The sequence below is a fragment of the Canis lupus genome, chromosome 32 (assembly GCF_048164855.1).
Source record: "Canis lupus baileyi chromosome 32, mCanLup2.hap1, whole genome shotgun sequence".
In the NCBI taxonomy this organism is placed as follows: domain Eukaryota; kingdom Metazoa; phylum Chordata; class Mammalia; order Carnivora; family Canidae; genus Canis; species Canis lupus.
In genome coordinates, this window is record NC_132869.1 from 31,899,947 (window position 1) to 31,917,805 (window position 17,859).

The following is a 17,859-nucleotide window of genomic DNA, read 5'->3' on the forward strand; positions in this document are numbered from 1 at the left end:
TCCTGGCAGTTAAATCTCTCCCCTGTCTTACCTTTGCTTCATGCTGCCAGGTTTTAGTCTGGAAACAGTCTTATTCTTATAAATTCTACTTTCAAATACATGCACATTTTATAGCAACCGATTAAATATACATTAAAAAAATAAGGAATAACTTATGAGAAAGAAAAAACAATGTAACCAGATGAGAAATTAACTGTGTGAAGGAGACGTGCATGGCACAGCACAGATCTTTGGATTAACTATGTGTCAGAGGCACGGCCCAAGGAAGTAAGAAATCTACACTGTCAGAACCTGGGGAAAGAAAAGCTGGTAGCACACAACTTGACTTTGTGTTTCCTCATTGGCTAAGTTGAAGGCCCAGCTCTGTCATTTAATACCTGTGTGATCTTGGACAAGTTATTTAACCTCTCTGAATCTCAGTTGCCTTGTGTGCAAGAAAAAGGACAATATCTTATACCTCAATGGGTGACCATAAGGATCAAATGAGACAACAACTGTATAAGCATGCTGTATTACAAAAAGTGCCATAAACATTTAAAGTATAAGGGCATTATTCCTATGAAAGCTTGACAAACAGACCCCATCATGTCATGAACATAAAAATAATTGAAAGGATGATCAGGGCATAGAGGAATTTGGATTTTCGAGGTACTTTGTTCAGAAATTCACTTTGTAATACTATTTATATAAACCAAAAAACCTCATGAGAGTTCTGGGTTCCTAGCTTGCATATAATTTCAATCTTCATGGCTTGTTCTCTTTGCTGAAAATACCAGTCAGACCTGAGGATGACCTTCCATTTTTGATTTCTCAAATTGCAGCTCAGAAATAATACTCAGAAGGGAAATTCTCAAATGCAAAATAAACACAAAACCGCCCTCTACAAGGCCTTTATTTGTGTGTTGGGATGGCATACCAGGGTGTGGTCCCTGGGTGGTACTGAAGCCCACATTGGGTGCTACCTAGTACGGAGAGGCAGTCAGCCCCAGTGTTCCTTCCATCCATGTAATACGCAGCAACATCATCTACCCACATCAATGGCCTTTCTGTGATGTATTTACAACACACTGGCATGGTATTCCCTCTGCTGAGGGAGAAGGCTTACTCCCTGGAAGTGAGCATTTGTTGGTGAGGGTCATGCTTCGCTTTCATTTCATTTTCAGTTTCATTTCAGGTGGCCTCCCTACCGCGTCTTACCATGGCCATCTCCTAGTAGACAGTGGGCCCTTGGAAGCCAGTACCATATCACACTGATATTTGACACTCTACTTCTGGGCATACAAGAGTCCCTCAATAAATGTTCACATCACAGGATGCAAACCTGCCTGTAACCTCTTTTGCATTTACCAGATGATATGAAAGGGCTTTGCCATCCATGCACGCATTTGGTCTTACCAAAGCATTCATTCACTCATTTACTCATTCATTCAATTGAGCCTCTGCTTTCGGCTCAGGTCTTGATCCCGGGGTCCTGGGATCAAATCTCACATCAGACTCCTCTCAGGGACCCTGCTTCTCCCTCTGCCTATGTCTCTGCCTCTCTCTGTGTGTCTCTCATGAATAAATACATAACATCTTAGAAAAAAAAGTGATTGATGGTGATAGATATTCTCAGCAGAAGACTGTACAAAGAGCAACATAAGCAGAAAGGCAGGTTCATTCTTAGTTATGCTTTGGGAGGTAGCAGGGATAGGAAAGGCTTCCCAGAGGAAATGGTGTTTCTGCTGGGCCTAGAAGGAGGGGCGAGAAGGAACCCCTGGACAGAGAAAGGGAAGAACAGCAGTTTCCTGGATGGGAATAGCATGAACAGAAGAGGAAAGAGGCCAGAACATGTATCTGTCATCTGATTGCCTGGAGCTAGCATTTTGGAGTAGGGAAAGGTGGATGAGGTCAGAATCAGGGCTAAGGTAGTGTATGAAAAGCCTGAACGCCATGCTGACAATGGGTTCGTTTATCCTACAGATGACAAGGACCCATCCTAGATATCTGGGCTGCAGCATACCACGATCTGTTTTACCAAGATTGCTTATTATACATTAATTTGTCCATTTATCTGCCCTATGCCACAAGCTAGGAGCATGTCAAAGGCAGGGATGGGGGGGGCACATGGGTGGCTCAGTTGGTGAAGTGTCTGCCTTTGGCTCGGGTCATGATCCTGGGGTCCTGGGGTGGAGCCCTGCATTGGGCTCCCTGCTCAGCTGGGGGCCTGCTTCTCCCTCTCCTCTGCCTGCTGTGTGCTCTCACTCTTGCTCTCTCTCTCTGTCAAATAAATGAATAAAATCTTAAAAAAAAAAAAAAAAAAAAAAAAAAGCAGGGACAGGGCCTCACCTCTCTAGCAGAGTGACTGAACATAGGAAGAGCTTAACAGGTAGTGTCCCAGGAGAAGTCGTTCATATTCAGAGGCAGGTGAGCGCTGCCCCTCCTCCATCACCTGCTCCTTCAAGCTGGAAGATGAGCATGGAGAACAGGTAGGGGCATGGAGACAACAGGGTGGCTGTGTCCCTGGGACAGCAAGGCTAGCCTGACTCACTTGGTGACGGGTAACAGAATACAAGAATTGAGGAAAGCAGAGGCACCTCATAGAGAATGAAAATCGGGAAGAAAAAATATATTCATGTAAAATGATTTTTATATGGTGGGAAACATGGAACCAAGAACTCCTCCCACCCCAAGCTACCAGCTGGACTTTCTATATCATCCCCTCCAGCTGGTGGAAAGTTCCAGCCAGGGGCATGCATATCCACATTCTGGCTCCAGGAAGTATCTACCCAATCATGAGGTAATGCAGCTACTCATCACTTCCTGAAGTTGCTCAGCAGGGCCTGGGCCAAGAGACCACAGATGGGTGGGCAGGCAGAGGTCTGCACAACTCTAAGGATAGGAGGCCAAGATGGGGGTTAGCAGCATCCTCCCCCTACACACATCCGGGGAAAACCCAGACTATCTCCAGGTCGTGGAAAGCAACCAGACTGAGCCCAGGAGCCGGACATGCCCCAGCAGCAAGCAATCTCAGCTCTCTGCTGGGCAACTGAGAACTGCACTAGCAGGACTGTTATCCTAGTCTAATGGGCCCAAAATACTGTAACAAGAGTTGTGTTTGCTTTTCCTCTATTCTGGGAGGGGAAATAACAATAGCAGGTACTATCACAGAGCACTATCTTGTATTTGGCATGTAATGCTGCTTCTCTTTAACCAAGTAGCTATTATTATTTGCATTAAAGCTGAAAGGCTGAGGTTCATTTGTATCCTGGGATATAGCAGGATGAAGATCAAACCTCGACGTGGCCACCTCCAAGCCAGCATTCCCCACAACCACAGTGGCCATACAAGCAAACTAAACAGCATGAACCTGCTGCCATCATAGCATCTATGGGATTACAACTCCTCCTACCTCTACCAGACTTCGTAGAGAAAAGACAAAGGAGCCTATTTTGAAGCCAGTCTCCTGGAGCCAGTAAAGACACTGAAAATGACAAGTTAACTTTCAATTGTACTGTCAGGAAGGAGACACAAGTGCAATCCAGGTAGACCACTTTCTGCTTGGTGCACTACCACTCCGAGGTCCAAAGGTCAGCTCAGGCCACCTCCTCCTCAATGACTCCCAAGTTTTACCCCTGATTCCTGTGTGAAATGCTACAAGGTGTCTTCTGTTGGAGGAATTCAAAATACTGTGACAATCAGCATAAGGAGGAAGGACCTCTCTGAGGGGAATCACAGCAAGTCACCCCATGGGGCAGAGTAAGAGCTGGGGCGGGGTCCATGGCAAGAACTGAGCCTACATTGGGATGCCTGGGTGGCTCAGTGGTTGTGCGTCTGCCTTTGGCTCAGGGCGTGATCCTGGAGTCCCAGGATCAAATCTCACATCAGGCTCCCCACAGGGAGCCTGCTTCTCCCTCTGTTTCTCCCTCTGCCTATGTCTCTGCCTCTCTCTCTGTCTCTCATCAATAAATAAATAAAATATTTTTTAAAAAAAAGAACTGAGCCCACTGCCTGATGCCTTTGCTGTAAGACCACGGGCATGCCATGCCCTCTCTGGGCTGGTGCCCCCAAGTCATAACTTGCCTGTCATCTTGGACTCTGCCCTCTTCCTCATCCTTCACCACTAATTAGGCACCTAATCAAAACCTCAGATCAACCCTGTAGTAGATCCTCAATCTGTCCCCTCTTTAGTTTGGCACTTTCCATGTCTCATCCTCATTACTGCACTGGCCTCCCAGCTGGGCCCCAGCCTCCAGGTGTCCCCGCTCTATCCATCCTTCCAGCCAGAAGGATCCTTCTGAAACACACATCTGCTTGCCTCACCTCCCTGATCACTTGACATGCCCCCCCCACACACACACACCCAGCCCTTATCCCTTAGGGTAAAGTTCAACCTCTTTGGTTTAGCTCTCACGCCCTTGTATCTGCCTTCTGCTCTCCTCCTGGCTTGCTCTCCAGCCATTCAGAACATTGCCACTTTGCCTGTACTTCCCTGAATACATTGTGCAATTTTGGGACCATGTACACTGCTAGCCTCTGTCCCTTAGAAGATCCTTCCCCTTTGATAACTTCTACCAGTCGTTTGAAACTCAACTCAAAGATCATCTCTTCCAGGAAGCCCCCTCAGATACTGCAGTCTGACTTAGATGCCCCCTCCTCTGAGCTCCCCAGCTCCCCTATACTTCCTTCTACTGCAGCACTTAGAGTTGTTGATCATTCTTTTCTGTCCCCTGTGTTAGGTTTCCTAGAAAAGAGGAACTGAGCCCAGACAGAGCCTCAGTTGATTTTTGTATCTGTAGTGATACCTGGCACAATGCTTGAAACACAACAGGAATTTCTAGATAGAAAAATGTGTGGGTCTTCACCCCAATAAATAGGTCCCTCCGATCACCAGTTAGAGGATCTTTATACTTCGGGTATCTGGAAAGGCTCATCAGTCTACTAAACTGAGCTCAGTTACCATGGGAACTTATCCTTCCACTTTGACCACACTCTTGCTTTATGAGGTCCTACGTGGTCACAGTGAACTTTCTTGACACTGAATACCAGTTACCACAAATGATCAGTGGCCCTTAGAAGCAGTTTTGTGGCCACAGTAGGGGATGGGAACAGAGAGGACAGCCAGCGGTTCCTGCGATCCAAGACTGATGACCTCTGGGCCAGGGGTGCCAGAGGCTGTGTGGGGCCTGGAGAGCCAGCCAACCTCAGCAGTCCTCACCCCAACACTTCCACTTCTGCCCCCTGACAAGTTAGTTCTTGGTTACTGAAGAGTCCAGTCTTGTGAAATGTGTTTGGTTTCAAGTTTCCTGTCACTGGTCTACTATTTAAAAATTACACCCCACCTGCTGCCTGAAAGAGATAAGGTATCTGTGGTCTGAGTGAGAAGCTTCTTGCAGTCAGCTCCTGTGTGAAGAAAGCCTGATGTGTGAAATGAAACTGAGGAGAGGGATGCTTTCTGTGGCCTCATTTCTTTCCCAGGAGCTCAGAGTTTTCCATGGCAAGACAAGGGAAGACGGCCAAATGGGCACCGAGCCCTTCCTGGCAGCGATGTCAGAAGGGATTGGTCCAGTCTTCCTAAAATGATTCTTCTCCCTCATTCCTTCACTGACCTTGAGATCAAAGTGAGCAATTTTCTTGGCATGAAGGTAGTTCACCCCGTCCAGGATCTGCTTGATGAAGCTGGTGGCCTCCTCCTCACTCAGAGACTCCTTCTGGGCCAGGAAGTCGAAGAGCTCTCCTCCTGACACCCTGCAAGACACCAGTGTGGGGTGGGGGCCAGGCACCGTCAGCTCCGTGTGTTAGGAGGCCAGGAGGCCAGGTCATGGGTGGCAGCTCCTGAACCTGATCCCCCACCATCTGGGCATATGGCAGGATATCCTTCCCCATCTCTGGGGGCCCCTGTCCAGTCAGCACCAGGAACCGACTTTGCCACTGATCTCGGACAACTCACTCCCCAACTCCCCCCCTCACCCCACCCCCATTCCCAGGCAGACCTTAGTTTCCCTACCTGCAAAATGAACAGATTGAGTAAAATGGCTCCTAAAGCCCTTTCATTTTACAAAAGATGGCCTTCCAAGCTCAAGAGAATCTAGGCATGGATTCTAGACCCATCTAAAAAACCTGAAAATGCTACTTTTGTCCTCACACTTCACACTTAAACCTTATGGTAGATATGGCAGGAATAGAGGCCCACAGAGCAAAAAACCACCTCCCCTGTAAATACTAGTTTACATTTGTAACTGAATTAGGGATCTGGGATTGCCAGATAAAATAGGGGATTTTTATTTGCTGAATCTGGCAACCTTACTGGGCTTGTTTGTCCTCTGATGGACACTGGGGTATCCCGCCAGGATGTGCTTCTTTGGGGCTGAGATAGAGCCAAGGGTCACCCCAGGGAAAGACATTGGGAAGGGATGTGGGCCAGGAGGTTCCAAGAACTTAGGATCACCTGGAGAACTTGTTTAAAATGCAGATCCCAGGTCCTACCACAGACCCTAACCAATTAGATCCTCTAACCCCCAAACCTTGGAACCTATAATTTTACAACAATAAATAATACTAGTAATTCATACCATTGAATATTTACTCTGTGCATTATGTGTGCCTTAGGCACATTATCTCATTTAACCATTGCAATACCTTATAAGCTAAGTACTAGCATTTTCCTATTTCACAGTTGAAAAAACAGAGGCTCACGGACACCTAGGTGGCTCAGTGGTTGAGCGTTTGCCTTTGGCTCATGTGATCCTGGGGTTTGGGGACTGACTCCCACATTGGGTTCCCTGCAGGAGACCTGCTCTTCCCTCTGCTTATGTCTCTGCCTACTCTCATGAATAAATACATGAATAAGAAAGAAAGAAAAAAAGAGAAAGAAAGAAGAAAGAAAGAAAGAAAGAAAGAAAGAAAGAAAGAAAGAAAGAAAGAAAAGAGAAAAAGAAAAAAAAGACAACCCAGAGGCTCAGTGAGGTTAACTGACTTGCCCAAGGTCATGGAGCTAGTAAGTGGCAGTCAGGATTCAAATCCAGGCAGAATGACTTTCAACCACTATATCAGACTGAGTGTCCTCAGATGATTCTTTATATGGCCAGAATGGCTTCTGTCCCAGTTTGGGGAATCACTCATTTCCTGCCACCTAGTTCATTCTAAACAAAGAGCACTGAAATTTCCTTTTCTCCTTTCTTTAAAAATATCCAAAAGCACCCATGGACCCACTAATCAATCCCAGCACCATGAAAAACACAACAACTGGACATGATGGGATACAACAGGAAAATATACAGCAACACCTATGAGGTATTTCATACCTACATCTGCTGAAGCCTCTTCAGTGCTATCCAACAGAATTTTCTGTAGTGATGGAAATGTCCGCTAGGAACATTCTCCAATATAGTAGTCAATAGTCACACATGGCTACTAAGCATCTGAAATATGGCTAATGCAACCCAGGAACTGAATTTAAATTTTTATTTCATTTGAAGTCATTTTAGTTCAAAAACTGAAGTGGTGTAAAAAGTTTTCCTGTAAACACAACTTTATTGTTTTGATAGGATTGTATTTCATGCTAACCATTACATTGAGAATGAAGTCAATGTGCTGTAAGTGTAAAATACACACTGGGCAGGACACCTGGGTGGCTCAGTGGTTGAGTGTCTGCCTTTGGCTCAGGTCATGATCTTGGGGTCCTGGGAGCAAGTCCCACATCAGGCTCCCCACAGGGAGCCTGTTTCTCCCTCTGTTCTCCCTCTGCCTATGTCTCTGCCTCTCTGTGTGTCTCTCATGAATAAATAAACAAAATCTTTAAAAAATGCACACTGGGCTTTGAAGATGGAATATGGAAAAAAGAATGTAAAATGTCTCATTAATGATTTTTTATCGATTACATGTTAAAATGATAATATTTTGTATATATTGGATTAAATAAAAAATATTACAAAATTGATTTACCTCTTTCTTTTTACTTCTTATTCACTGTGGCTACTAGAAAATGTAAAATCACATATGTGGTTCATATTATATTTCTATTGAACAGAGCCAATATGGAGAGTATCTCATTTAGATCTATTAGTTTAGAGGAAATAAGAGACATAGAGGAACAAGTTAACTAACAAGCATGAGGAAGGAATAAGCCAAATCCAGGCTGTGAGACAATCAATGGAACAAATGACCTAGTTTTTCCAACAAATCAATGGCACCAAAGAAGAAGGGGAAGGAGAACTGCTATAGGAAATGAGATAGAAGAGGCCAAAGAACCAGATGCAGTATGTAGACCTCATTTGGAAGCTAATTCAAATAAAACAACCATAAGAAGGTATCTCTGGGTCTATCAGAAAAACATATGGACTGGAGTGGACACACCCTCGGTGGTCCCGAGGCCTTGGCTGGATATTTCCGCCAGGTGTAATACATACACAATGGGCATGTTTTTAAAAACTGTCATCAGTTAGAGATGCACACTACAGTATTTATGTGTAAAGTGACAGGATATCTGAGATTTGCTCTAAAATATTCCAGCAAACAAACAGTTGGAGTGGGGGCAGGTGTGGGCATAGGAATTTTACATAAAACAAGACTGGCATAATGGTGATCATTTGAAGCTGGGTGATGGACATATGAGGGTTCCTTATGTTATTCTTTCTGCTTCTGTATATATTCCATCATAATAAGAAATTACCAGTAAATTTCCATGGGGGCAGGGGGAGACTCCACAATCTCCCTCAGCCGCCCTCCCTCATAATGACCATCATCACCTGGCAGTTCTTCCATAACAGATGAGGAAACCAAGGCCCACAGGAGGGGAAGTGGCCATGCAAGATCTCCGAGTAGGGGGGTGTGCAGTGAAGGACATGTCCAGGCCCTGGTCACAGTCCAACATTGTCTTCTCAGGTGAATGTGTAGACTGGAGATGAGCTGCACTAACTCTGTCAGGGACTGGGGGTCATGAGAATGTCTACGTGCTCACCTCGTTCCGAAGAGCAAATGAGTCGGTGCAATAAGGAAGGCACTCAGCCCAGTGACCCAGCAAGGCCAGCACTCCACCAGCAGGGGCTCCCGCCATGATGTTATTGTTTGTCACATGTGGTTAGTGTGGGCTGACACAGTGGGAGAAGGTGCTGGGAATGCAGTGAGGCTTGGGGAGGGTCTGGATGGAGGCAGCAAGGAAAACAGCGCCAGCAAAGGCACAGGGATGAGGAGGAGCACAAGGTGTGTCTGTGGCAGTAAGTCCCTGTGCGGTGGCCGGCCTCAGGGCTGAGGTGCACACCTGCCAGCATGCTGGTTCTGTCACTGACTAGCGCAACACTCTCCACCTCAGTCATCAGTCATCTGCCAAATAGGTTAAAAATGTCTACCTGTGGCAGACAGATGCATGTCAGAAGCCTCTGTTCCCGCTGGGGTGTGAGTTTCTCAAGGGCAGGAGCCATGAATCAGGTCCTCATCTTTATGTCTAGTGTCTACCACATAATAGACGCTGAGTAACTATTTAGAGAAGGTGGGGGACGTGGCAAATGGGTGAAGAGAGAGCGAAGTGAGGTGGCGCCTGTGAACATGCCATCCGTTAGCGCCTCGCTGTCCCCTACTCAGTCAGCTGGGTGCAGCCTGCAGTGGCTGCCTTGGTGTTTGAGATGAGGCTGGGGCACTACTTTTCCATGTGTCTCATGGGTGAAGTCATCTTCCCCCTGAGCAGGTGCTAGAAACTAGAGCCCCCTCTCAGCTGCTGAAGGAGTAACCCTGAGTTTGCTCTGTGGGCCTTGATCAAAGGGCCAGACGGTGGTGGTCCCAATCCTTCCCTGACACAGACCCAAACTTCCCCTTGGGGCGCTGCACGTGAGAGTTCCAGGACCTGGCTTTTCTTCTTGCAAAACAGGAATGAGGATGGGGAACCTCAGTGGCTCAGTTGGTTAAGTGTCCAACTTGATTTCTCCTCAGGTCAGGATCTTGGGGTGGTAGGATTGAACCCTGCATTGGGCTCTGAACTCAGCAGGGAGCCTGCTTCTCTCTCTCCCTCTGTCCCTCCCCCTGCTCATGCGTGCTCTTTCTTTCTCTCAAATAACTAAACACATCTTTTTTTAAAAAAGAGTTTAAAAAAAATAGGAATGAGGAGAAAACCGAGCCTATTGCCCCCTGGGAAGGTGGGGGGGCGGTTCTTGCTGTAGATTTGGACAAGTGCTAGGAGACCCTTGATAAAGTCCTGGAAGTAAATGTCACACACCATATCATTGTTAGGCGTGACAGTGCTAGAAGGGCATTCGATTCCAAGTTTATTCTACATTTGTCACCTGTGCACTGTGCTTCCCCAAGCATTCTCTCACTCAAGACTCCTATCTACCCCAGTGGGTGGATGGAACTTCTGTCCTGATTTTCCAGATGAGAAACTGAGGCCCCCTAGAGAGCAAGTGACTTGCCCAAGGTCACACAGTAAGTCATAGAACCAGGATTTGGAGCCAGATCTTCTCAGCCCCCATCCACCATGTGTATTTCTCCCCGCTGTGTCCACATTATAAAGGCCAAGTTGGTGTGAAAAGGAAAAGCTCAAAGCCACCCCGAGCATTGCGCAGTCCTCTGACATCCCTGTTCAGCCACATTCAAGCCCTCATCACACCACACTATTGTTACCTGTCCTTCTCTCTCCCTAGCTAGGTTATCTTTGCTTCCACAGCACCTTGTGTAACAAAGGCATTCAATAGAAGGTAGGCGGATAAAGGAACAAAGGGAGAAAAGCATTAAAAATATCAGCATAATATAGAATAGTCTGTATCATAGAGAAATGACGCCTTGGCATCTGCAAGGGACCTGTCTGGAGGCTGGTGCAAATGTTTAAATCCCCACCCCCACCTCCCCACCCCGCCCCCTCTGCAACACAGAACCCTGCCTGGCCCTTGTTTCCTGTACTTCCTGCTGGGTCCTGTTAGGTTGTGGCCTCAGGCACATCCTACCCTTCCTACCTTAAATAGAAGGCTACATAAGTATTAAAGAATCTCATGAGATTCTAATACATCTGGATGTGTCCTGTCACTCAAAGACACTGACATGAAGGCCCAGGCTGGGTGAGGACTTTGGGAGGCAATAATCAGCCACTCTGTTTGAAGGCGTGATCTGGGCAGGAGAGTGGGTAAGACATGGTCTCCTCTGGATAAAGAAGGGAATAATAGCTACAGTGGTCCTCAGAATCTCCCCCAGAGCCCTGGAAAGGGGGGAGGCCCACAGGGGTAAATGTCCAAGTCTGGACATCCAGGCTGGGGACACCCACATAGCTCTCCTCAAGGTTTTGTTCATTTTTCTCCCCCATAGTTTTTCCCCAGGATTTCTCAGCCCCAAAGCCTCTTCCCTGGAGCACCCTGTTTCCTCCCAAATTTCTCTCCTCTCATATCCCAAACCTCTTCAGCTTAAAGGTCAAAAGCAAATTCTAAGAGTTGGAGCCTCTTCTGCTCTCCTCTCAGCATCCCCAGGACCAGTCCCCTTCCTGCTAAGCTGATCTTCCTCCTCCCCGGTTGCTCTGCCTGCTGGAAACGCTTTTCAGACTCACTGTGCACCCATACTGAAACGATCTGCGTAGGCAGTGATTTGGGAAGGATCCTGCTGGAGCTGCTCGGGCCCAGGGAGCTGCACTCAATCTGGGGTGCTAGGAAGCCCTGCTGATCCCTTGGGGCATCCTGCCAGGCCATTCTGTGGTATATGCAATTGCCTGGGGATTGCTTCCCATTATCCTGGAGTCCAGGAGGCCCCAGGGCCATCAGGAGCCTGGATGGGAGGCCTGTCCAACCCTTCTGAGGCTAACTTAACATTTTTCAGAGCAAGCTCCACATATGACATGAGTTGATGTACTGAGACTTTGAAAATATTCTTTATGCTATACAGAAGTCAACTTATATGGAAAAACCAAATCCTTTCCATCCTTGCCTTCAACAGCCCTGACCAGAGGCAGCTGCCACTAAGGTCATGGATGGAGTAACAATAGCTAAAGGGGGCTTAAGCAAGAGCATGCCCTGCACCAGACAACAGTTGCTGAGAGGGGCAGTGGGATTGGGGTGAACCCATCCACAAAACCTGCAATTTCAACTGAATAGGCAGGCACCAATACTCATGCTTAAGCATTGGGCAGACCCATTAACCTATTAGGGCACCATGAAGACTGGGGGCCCAAAGGCTGCTGATCAGCCCAATAGGGATCACCAAGTTCAAACACAGAAACCCATGAAAAGCCCTTCTCTCTCAGGAGTCCTCCCTCTTGGGGAGGACCCTCCTGGCACATATGGCTTCAGTACAGCCTTAGCAGTTGCTAGTATTGCATAGACAAGCACCTTGAGAACAATGAGACAGCTTTAAAGAAAAGGAAACAAAGAAACTATGAATAGATAGAACCGAACAAGCATGGCAGCTCATGCAAGTCACACTGGTGGCATGGATGGTGACAGCTCACTAGAAGAGGTCACGTAACTGTTGCTGACCATGGGCCTTGCTGGGAGGAACAGGAACATCTCAAGACCATCCCAGATCCTGACCCCTAGGGTTTACAAACAGGGAGAAGCAGACAATTTCCCCAGCAATTAAAGAACAAAATTCTTTAATTTTATCAAAATAAAAATGACAACAAAGAATCATTTTATGACTATAAAGGTCAATAAATACTGAATCTTACTTTAAAACAAATGACCCAGAGGGACGCCTGGGTGGCTCAGTGGTTGAGCATCTGCCTTCAGCTCAGGTTGTGATCCTGGGGTCCTGGGATTAAGTCCTGCATCAGGTTCCCCACAGGGAGCCCGCTTTTCCCTCTGTCTATGTCTCTGCCCCTCTCTTTGTGTCTCTCATGAATAAATAAATCAAATCTTAAAAAAAAAAAAAAAATGACCCAGGGCTGACAACACTACAGGCAAATAGGAATGTTCCTATGTTATAGGTCATACTGGTTGATTAACACCGTCCCATGAAAGTGAGGCTGTCAAGAAGATACCTACAAATGTCAGCCTAGTCATCCCCTTCCTGGGAATTGATCTGAAAGGATCAATTCAAAAGAAAGTGGGATATTATGGGAAGAAATTTGTTTTATGGCAATAAATTTGTAATGGTTTAAAAGCTGGGAAAAAAACCCAAATGCCCAACAATAGGGATATATGAGTACGCAATTCAATGAAACATGACATCCTCAGTTAAAAGAAAAAAAATTTTTGGTGATATTATGCTGAGGGAAAAAATAGAGCAAGAAATTGTACAAGTACAATGATTGTATACAAATAGATAAAGACTGAGAGGAACCACAGAAAAACATAAATAGCTATGTTTGGGTGGTAGGATTATGAATGTAATTTCTTTTCAGTTGCTGGGAAGTTTTTTAAAGCAGTGGCCTCGCCTTCCCAGTGGAGGTGGGCTTGTCACTCTGCTGGGAACCAGAGTGCATGGTTCCCTGAGCCCTGCCGCATGCCACACCTTGGGCTGTCCACGTGCCTGAACACACCTGTGGGACGCCCCCAGGCTTGCTGAGTCAGGCAGCAGCATACGCCAACTAGTCCAACTGGCTGGGAGGTTCATGGGAGAGACATGAAGGATGCTGGAGTAAGAAAGGAATAGCACAGGCAACCCTATGAATTTAAACAGTGAGATGGATAATTTAAGCATCAAATGCAAGAGTATGCAAATGGCCATCTGCTACATAAATCTATATCCTGGTAATACAAGGGCTTAGCTCTCAAATTAGAATTCTTTCAAAAGTCAGGTGGTCCACCCAACCTGTAGGCAGGTTAAGGATAGCTGCCACATTTATAGATGAGAGCTGAAGCTCAAAGGAGGGAGGGGACTTGCCCGAGGTCACAAAGTCAGGGATTACCAAAGCAAATTCCACCAGTCCTCTGTTAACTGGCAGATGCATACATGTCTATGAGGCTCAGAACATTCCCAACACCAGTCTCTTTTTTTTATATTTTTAAGATTTTGTTCATTTATTTGAGAGAGGGGGAGGTGAGAGAGAGCATGAGGAGGGGGGAAGGAGAAGCAGACTCCCCTCTGAGCAGGGAGGCCCCATGCAGGACTCCGTCCCAGGACCCCAAGATCATGACCTGAGCCAAAGGCAGATGCTTAACTGACTGAGCCACCCAGGCACCACACCCCAACACCAGTCTTGCTGCTTGACTGAACACAGCCATTGTGACTTGTGCCACAGTCCAACTCAAACTCTGTTGCCTGCCAGAGCCCCATCTCCGCATTCCATGGAGACACCTCCAGGAGGGACACCAGGTTGCCAGTCCCCGGAGCCTTGGTATCACCAGACTGTGACATCTTCCCCAGCTAAGCCAGCATAAGGCCCTCCCAGCTCATGCTCATTGCTATAGATTCAAGTTCTGGCCCCACCTCTTCCTGGCTATAGGGTCTATAAGTGACCTGGCCTCTCAGTGTTCTTGTCTGCAAAATGAGCAGAATAAGAGTCTCTGTGAGAATGTTAGGAAGATTAAGTAAGGTAATAGAAGTGCTCAGTACAGTGAACACAGAGTAGCCCCTCCATGCTAGTAGGACACTTCCCTCGATAGTCTTTGGGAGGACTGAACAAGATAGCAAACACGAAGCATCTGACAAATGATTGGCTTACAGTAGGGCTTTCTAAATAATGGCTATTATTACGATAATGAAGGCATCAAACAGCATAAATGTGGGGAGGTTGGGGTTGGGGGTTCCCACGAAAGGGCTGGAGAAGGGCTTTGCAGAGCCTGGAAGATGTTTGTCCCTCTCCTCCTCATAGAGAAGACCGTTCCTGGACAGGCTTTCCTTCTCTCCTACCACCTTCTTACACCCCGCCCCCCACCATCCTCCCAGGTGCTCTCCAGCCAGGAAATGACCCCAGAGCCAGCACTGCTTCCCTTTTATTCCCAGGGTCCAATAAAAAGCCAGACGTAGACCTAGTCCTTTGTCCCTGTTGCTCAGCAAACCCACTGACCTTTGACCCAGGTTCAGAAAGAGGGGGTGGGGATAACCACGGGAAACCACCCACCGCTGACTTCACCTCCTCTGGACAGAACTTAGGACTGCTTGCTGCTGCCCTCTGGGGCCCGTGGCTGGAGCACCCACCACCCTACCTGTCCTCATGCCCACCATGGGTCCCGGGCACCCACTCACAGTTCAAGGATGAGCACCACGTCGGTGCGGTTCTCGAAGACATCGTGCAGTGTGATGACGTTCGGGTGAAGCACCTGCCGCAGGATGCTCACCTCCCGCTCGATCTCCTCCCGGCACACGCCCCGCCGGCTGGCCCGACTCTGACGCTTTTTGATGAACTTGGCCGCGTACTCCAGCCCCGTGCTCTTCTCTCGGCACTTCTTCACAATGGCAAACTGGCCGCTGTGGGGACACAGACCGGCACAGTCGGGGTGTTACTGTGTCCATGGAGGAAGTGACCCAGTTATCAGCCCCCAGGCCACACTAATTTAGAGTCATTCTGCGGGTAGGACAAGTCATGCCACCAGCCAGCATCCTCACCTGCCCATTAACCAGTGGCTGAGATGGGGCAGGTACTGAGCTTCCCTTTTGTTCATATGAACCCTTTCCTTTACTAGGAACGAATGTTAGTATTGTCATTCCCAGTGTACAGATGTGACCACTGAGGCCCTGAAAGGTTATTGATTTGATCAGGATAATACAGCCTCATCATTCCTAAATCTGTTAGATTAGAACCCAAGTTCAGTATCCACTAGATAAAATCACAATGTCCAAAGGCTTATACTATATAATGTAAAGACTAAAAAGGAAAAACACAAAGATCAGATTGGCATGGTCAAAATACTAACAGTTACTTGTTTGGGTGTGCCTTATCTGGATACAAGCATGAATTCATCCATTTATAATTATAATATCTCTATATTCTTATGTTGGTACCTTTGCTCCTAACCTCCTCCCAACAAATAAAATCTTAATGACCTGAGCAAAGCAGGTCCTCAGTTGGGTAACAGAGCAAATATGAGGGTGATGCATTTAATGTAAAGACAAGGCCAGAGGATATGCTGGCTGGGTTGGTGGGATACTGGCAGAGGCAGGGTGGGTAGAGGTAGCCTAACACTGTTAATAACCCTAAGTGGGAGTTCGTCATGGTGAGAGGGCTGATGGGACCACAGAGTTGTAAAGTGTTAGAAAACTGAGGCATAGAGGAGGTCAAGTGACAAGTGTGAAGTCATCACAGAGTTAATGGCCAAGCCAGGTACCCAGCCCTGTCCACAAAGCCACTAAGTAGTTATAGAAGTCAAGACTCTGCTTAGTGCCCTTCAGGTCTGGGTCTGGAAATGCTTCACTGGGGACCAATACAACCACCATGAAATGGCGTCCATGCCAGTGACAGGTGTCCCTGAGCCAGCTGCTCTGAGTGCTCCAAGGATAGCCCAATCTACAGGGAAGGGCAGTAGCCTTCTGTTCACGATCTCAGTTTAGGTGGGCAGGGTGGGTAAGCAGCTCTAGGTCTCTGGAGACTGCCCCTTTTTGGGGTCCTCCCACTCTTCTTCCACCATTTTCCACAACTGCCCCACGTTTTCTCACCCACAATACCCACTGCTTAAGACAGATCACCGAAAATTTTCAGGTCCAGCTTAATAAGGGAGCAGCACACCCCACACACAGGATGTACTCTCTTAGTGGCTCTGGGGTAAGAGTTACACACAATGAAATTCTCCAGATATTTGCCTCAACCTCAGAAAATAGCATCACATCTGAACCACTCCATTCCTAGAATAATCCTCAGTGAGACAGCCTTCAAAATAAACCTAAGTGGAAAAAAAAAAAGTCAAGTAGAGGAAGCAATGGATAGATATGCCAATACTTAAATAGCATTCTATGGCAACCACCTTAGAGATGTCACCCGACACATATTTCTGTATCTCTCCATGCTCTCATCCTCCATTCACTCAGTGCTGCCAACAGGTACAGAGGGAGCGCTGGGAAATGATAAGGTCCTGGGGACTGGGTTAGGATGGACAGAGATGGTTTTGTGGAACCAAACTTATACTACATTGCCTACCTACTCTAAAGTTTCAGCTATTTATGCCCTGAATATAGGCTCCTGGCTGTCTACACACCAGGGGCTGACACAGGTGGAGTGAAGCCAGGCCTCCCAAAACCAGAGTGAATACATTCAGTGAGATCTCTAACATAGCTGGTCCCTTGGAACTACTTTGGGCCTCAGAGACATTGGGTCCCTTAGTGAGTGTCAGCAAACACCTGACATAGCTTCCAGTCCCAGGCAATTGTGAGTCTTAATGTCAGGATGGCCAGTTTTTTCTTTTCTCTGACATCTTAGGGGCCTGGCATCAGGAGGCCTAGGGGCACACAGGGCTCACACTCTTTCTAGCTGACTGATAGGGAAACCAAAGCTTAAGGATTTTAAGCTTTTTGTTTAAGCTTATAGAACACAGATGTGAAGGTGCAGGGTTTTTATAAAGCAGAGAGAAATATTTTAAGTCACCTTGAGATACACTACCCCTCTCCCCACCTTGTCTTATGAGGGAAACGGAGACATTTTTTTATCACATGACTTAAAAATTCCTCAAAGTCTCAAAAAAGTAAATGAGTGTTTGCTTTTTCCTGGTTGAGTTTTCTCCTCTGAAAGCACCTTTAGCAATGCGAAGTCACTAAGAGTCAGTCCTAATATGCAGGTGACTTCCTCCTACCAAAAAGAGGTATTTTGAGAGTGGGTGAATAATGGAGCCAAATATCAAGCCACACCACTCCTCTCCCCTCTCTTCCTAGAGGAAGGATCCCTGCCCAACCTGCCCCAAGGAGCCTAATGGGAGCCCAAGGAGAGTGTAAGCTACTTATGGGTTTGCCCCTCTTGTTGGGCCATTACTGAGAAAAGGGGAGAAGATGTTCCATGAGGGCCGGGCCCAGGCCATGAGACTTTAGGAGCAAAAGCAGCCTTCC

At 47.0% G+C, this 17,859-nt stretch overlaps 1 protein-coding gene across 7 annotated transcripts in view; it reads right to left on the reverse strand.

Moving 5' to 3' along the window:
- The window catches only part of DAPK2 (death associated protein kinase 2), a 124,867-nt gene that overhangs the window by 38,149 nt on the left and 68,859 nt on the right, over positions 1-17,859 (reverse strand). For 6 of the 7 annotated variants that reach the window (XM_072809048.1, XM_072809047.1, XM_072809045.1 and 3 more), the window contains exons 3-4: positions 15,076-15,297; positions 5,589-5,727 (exon numbers count right to left, since the gene is read on the reverse strand). In XM_072809048.1, the coding sequence (XP_072665149.1) occupies positions 5,589-5,727; positions 15,076-15,297 (361 nt within the window). Of the gene's footprint in view, positions 1-5,588; positions 5,728-15,075; positions 15,298-17,859 lie in introns of those variants that run through there. The other variant, XM_072809049.1, reaches the window with a different exon arrangement.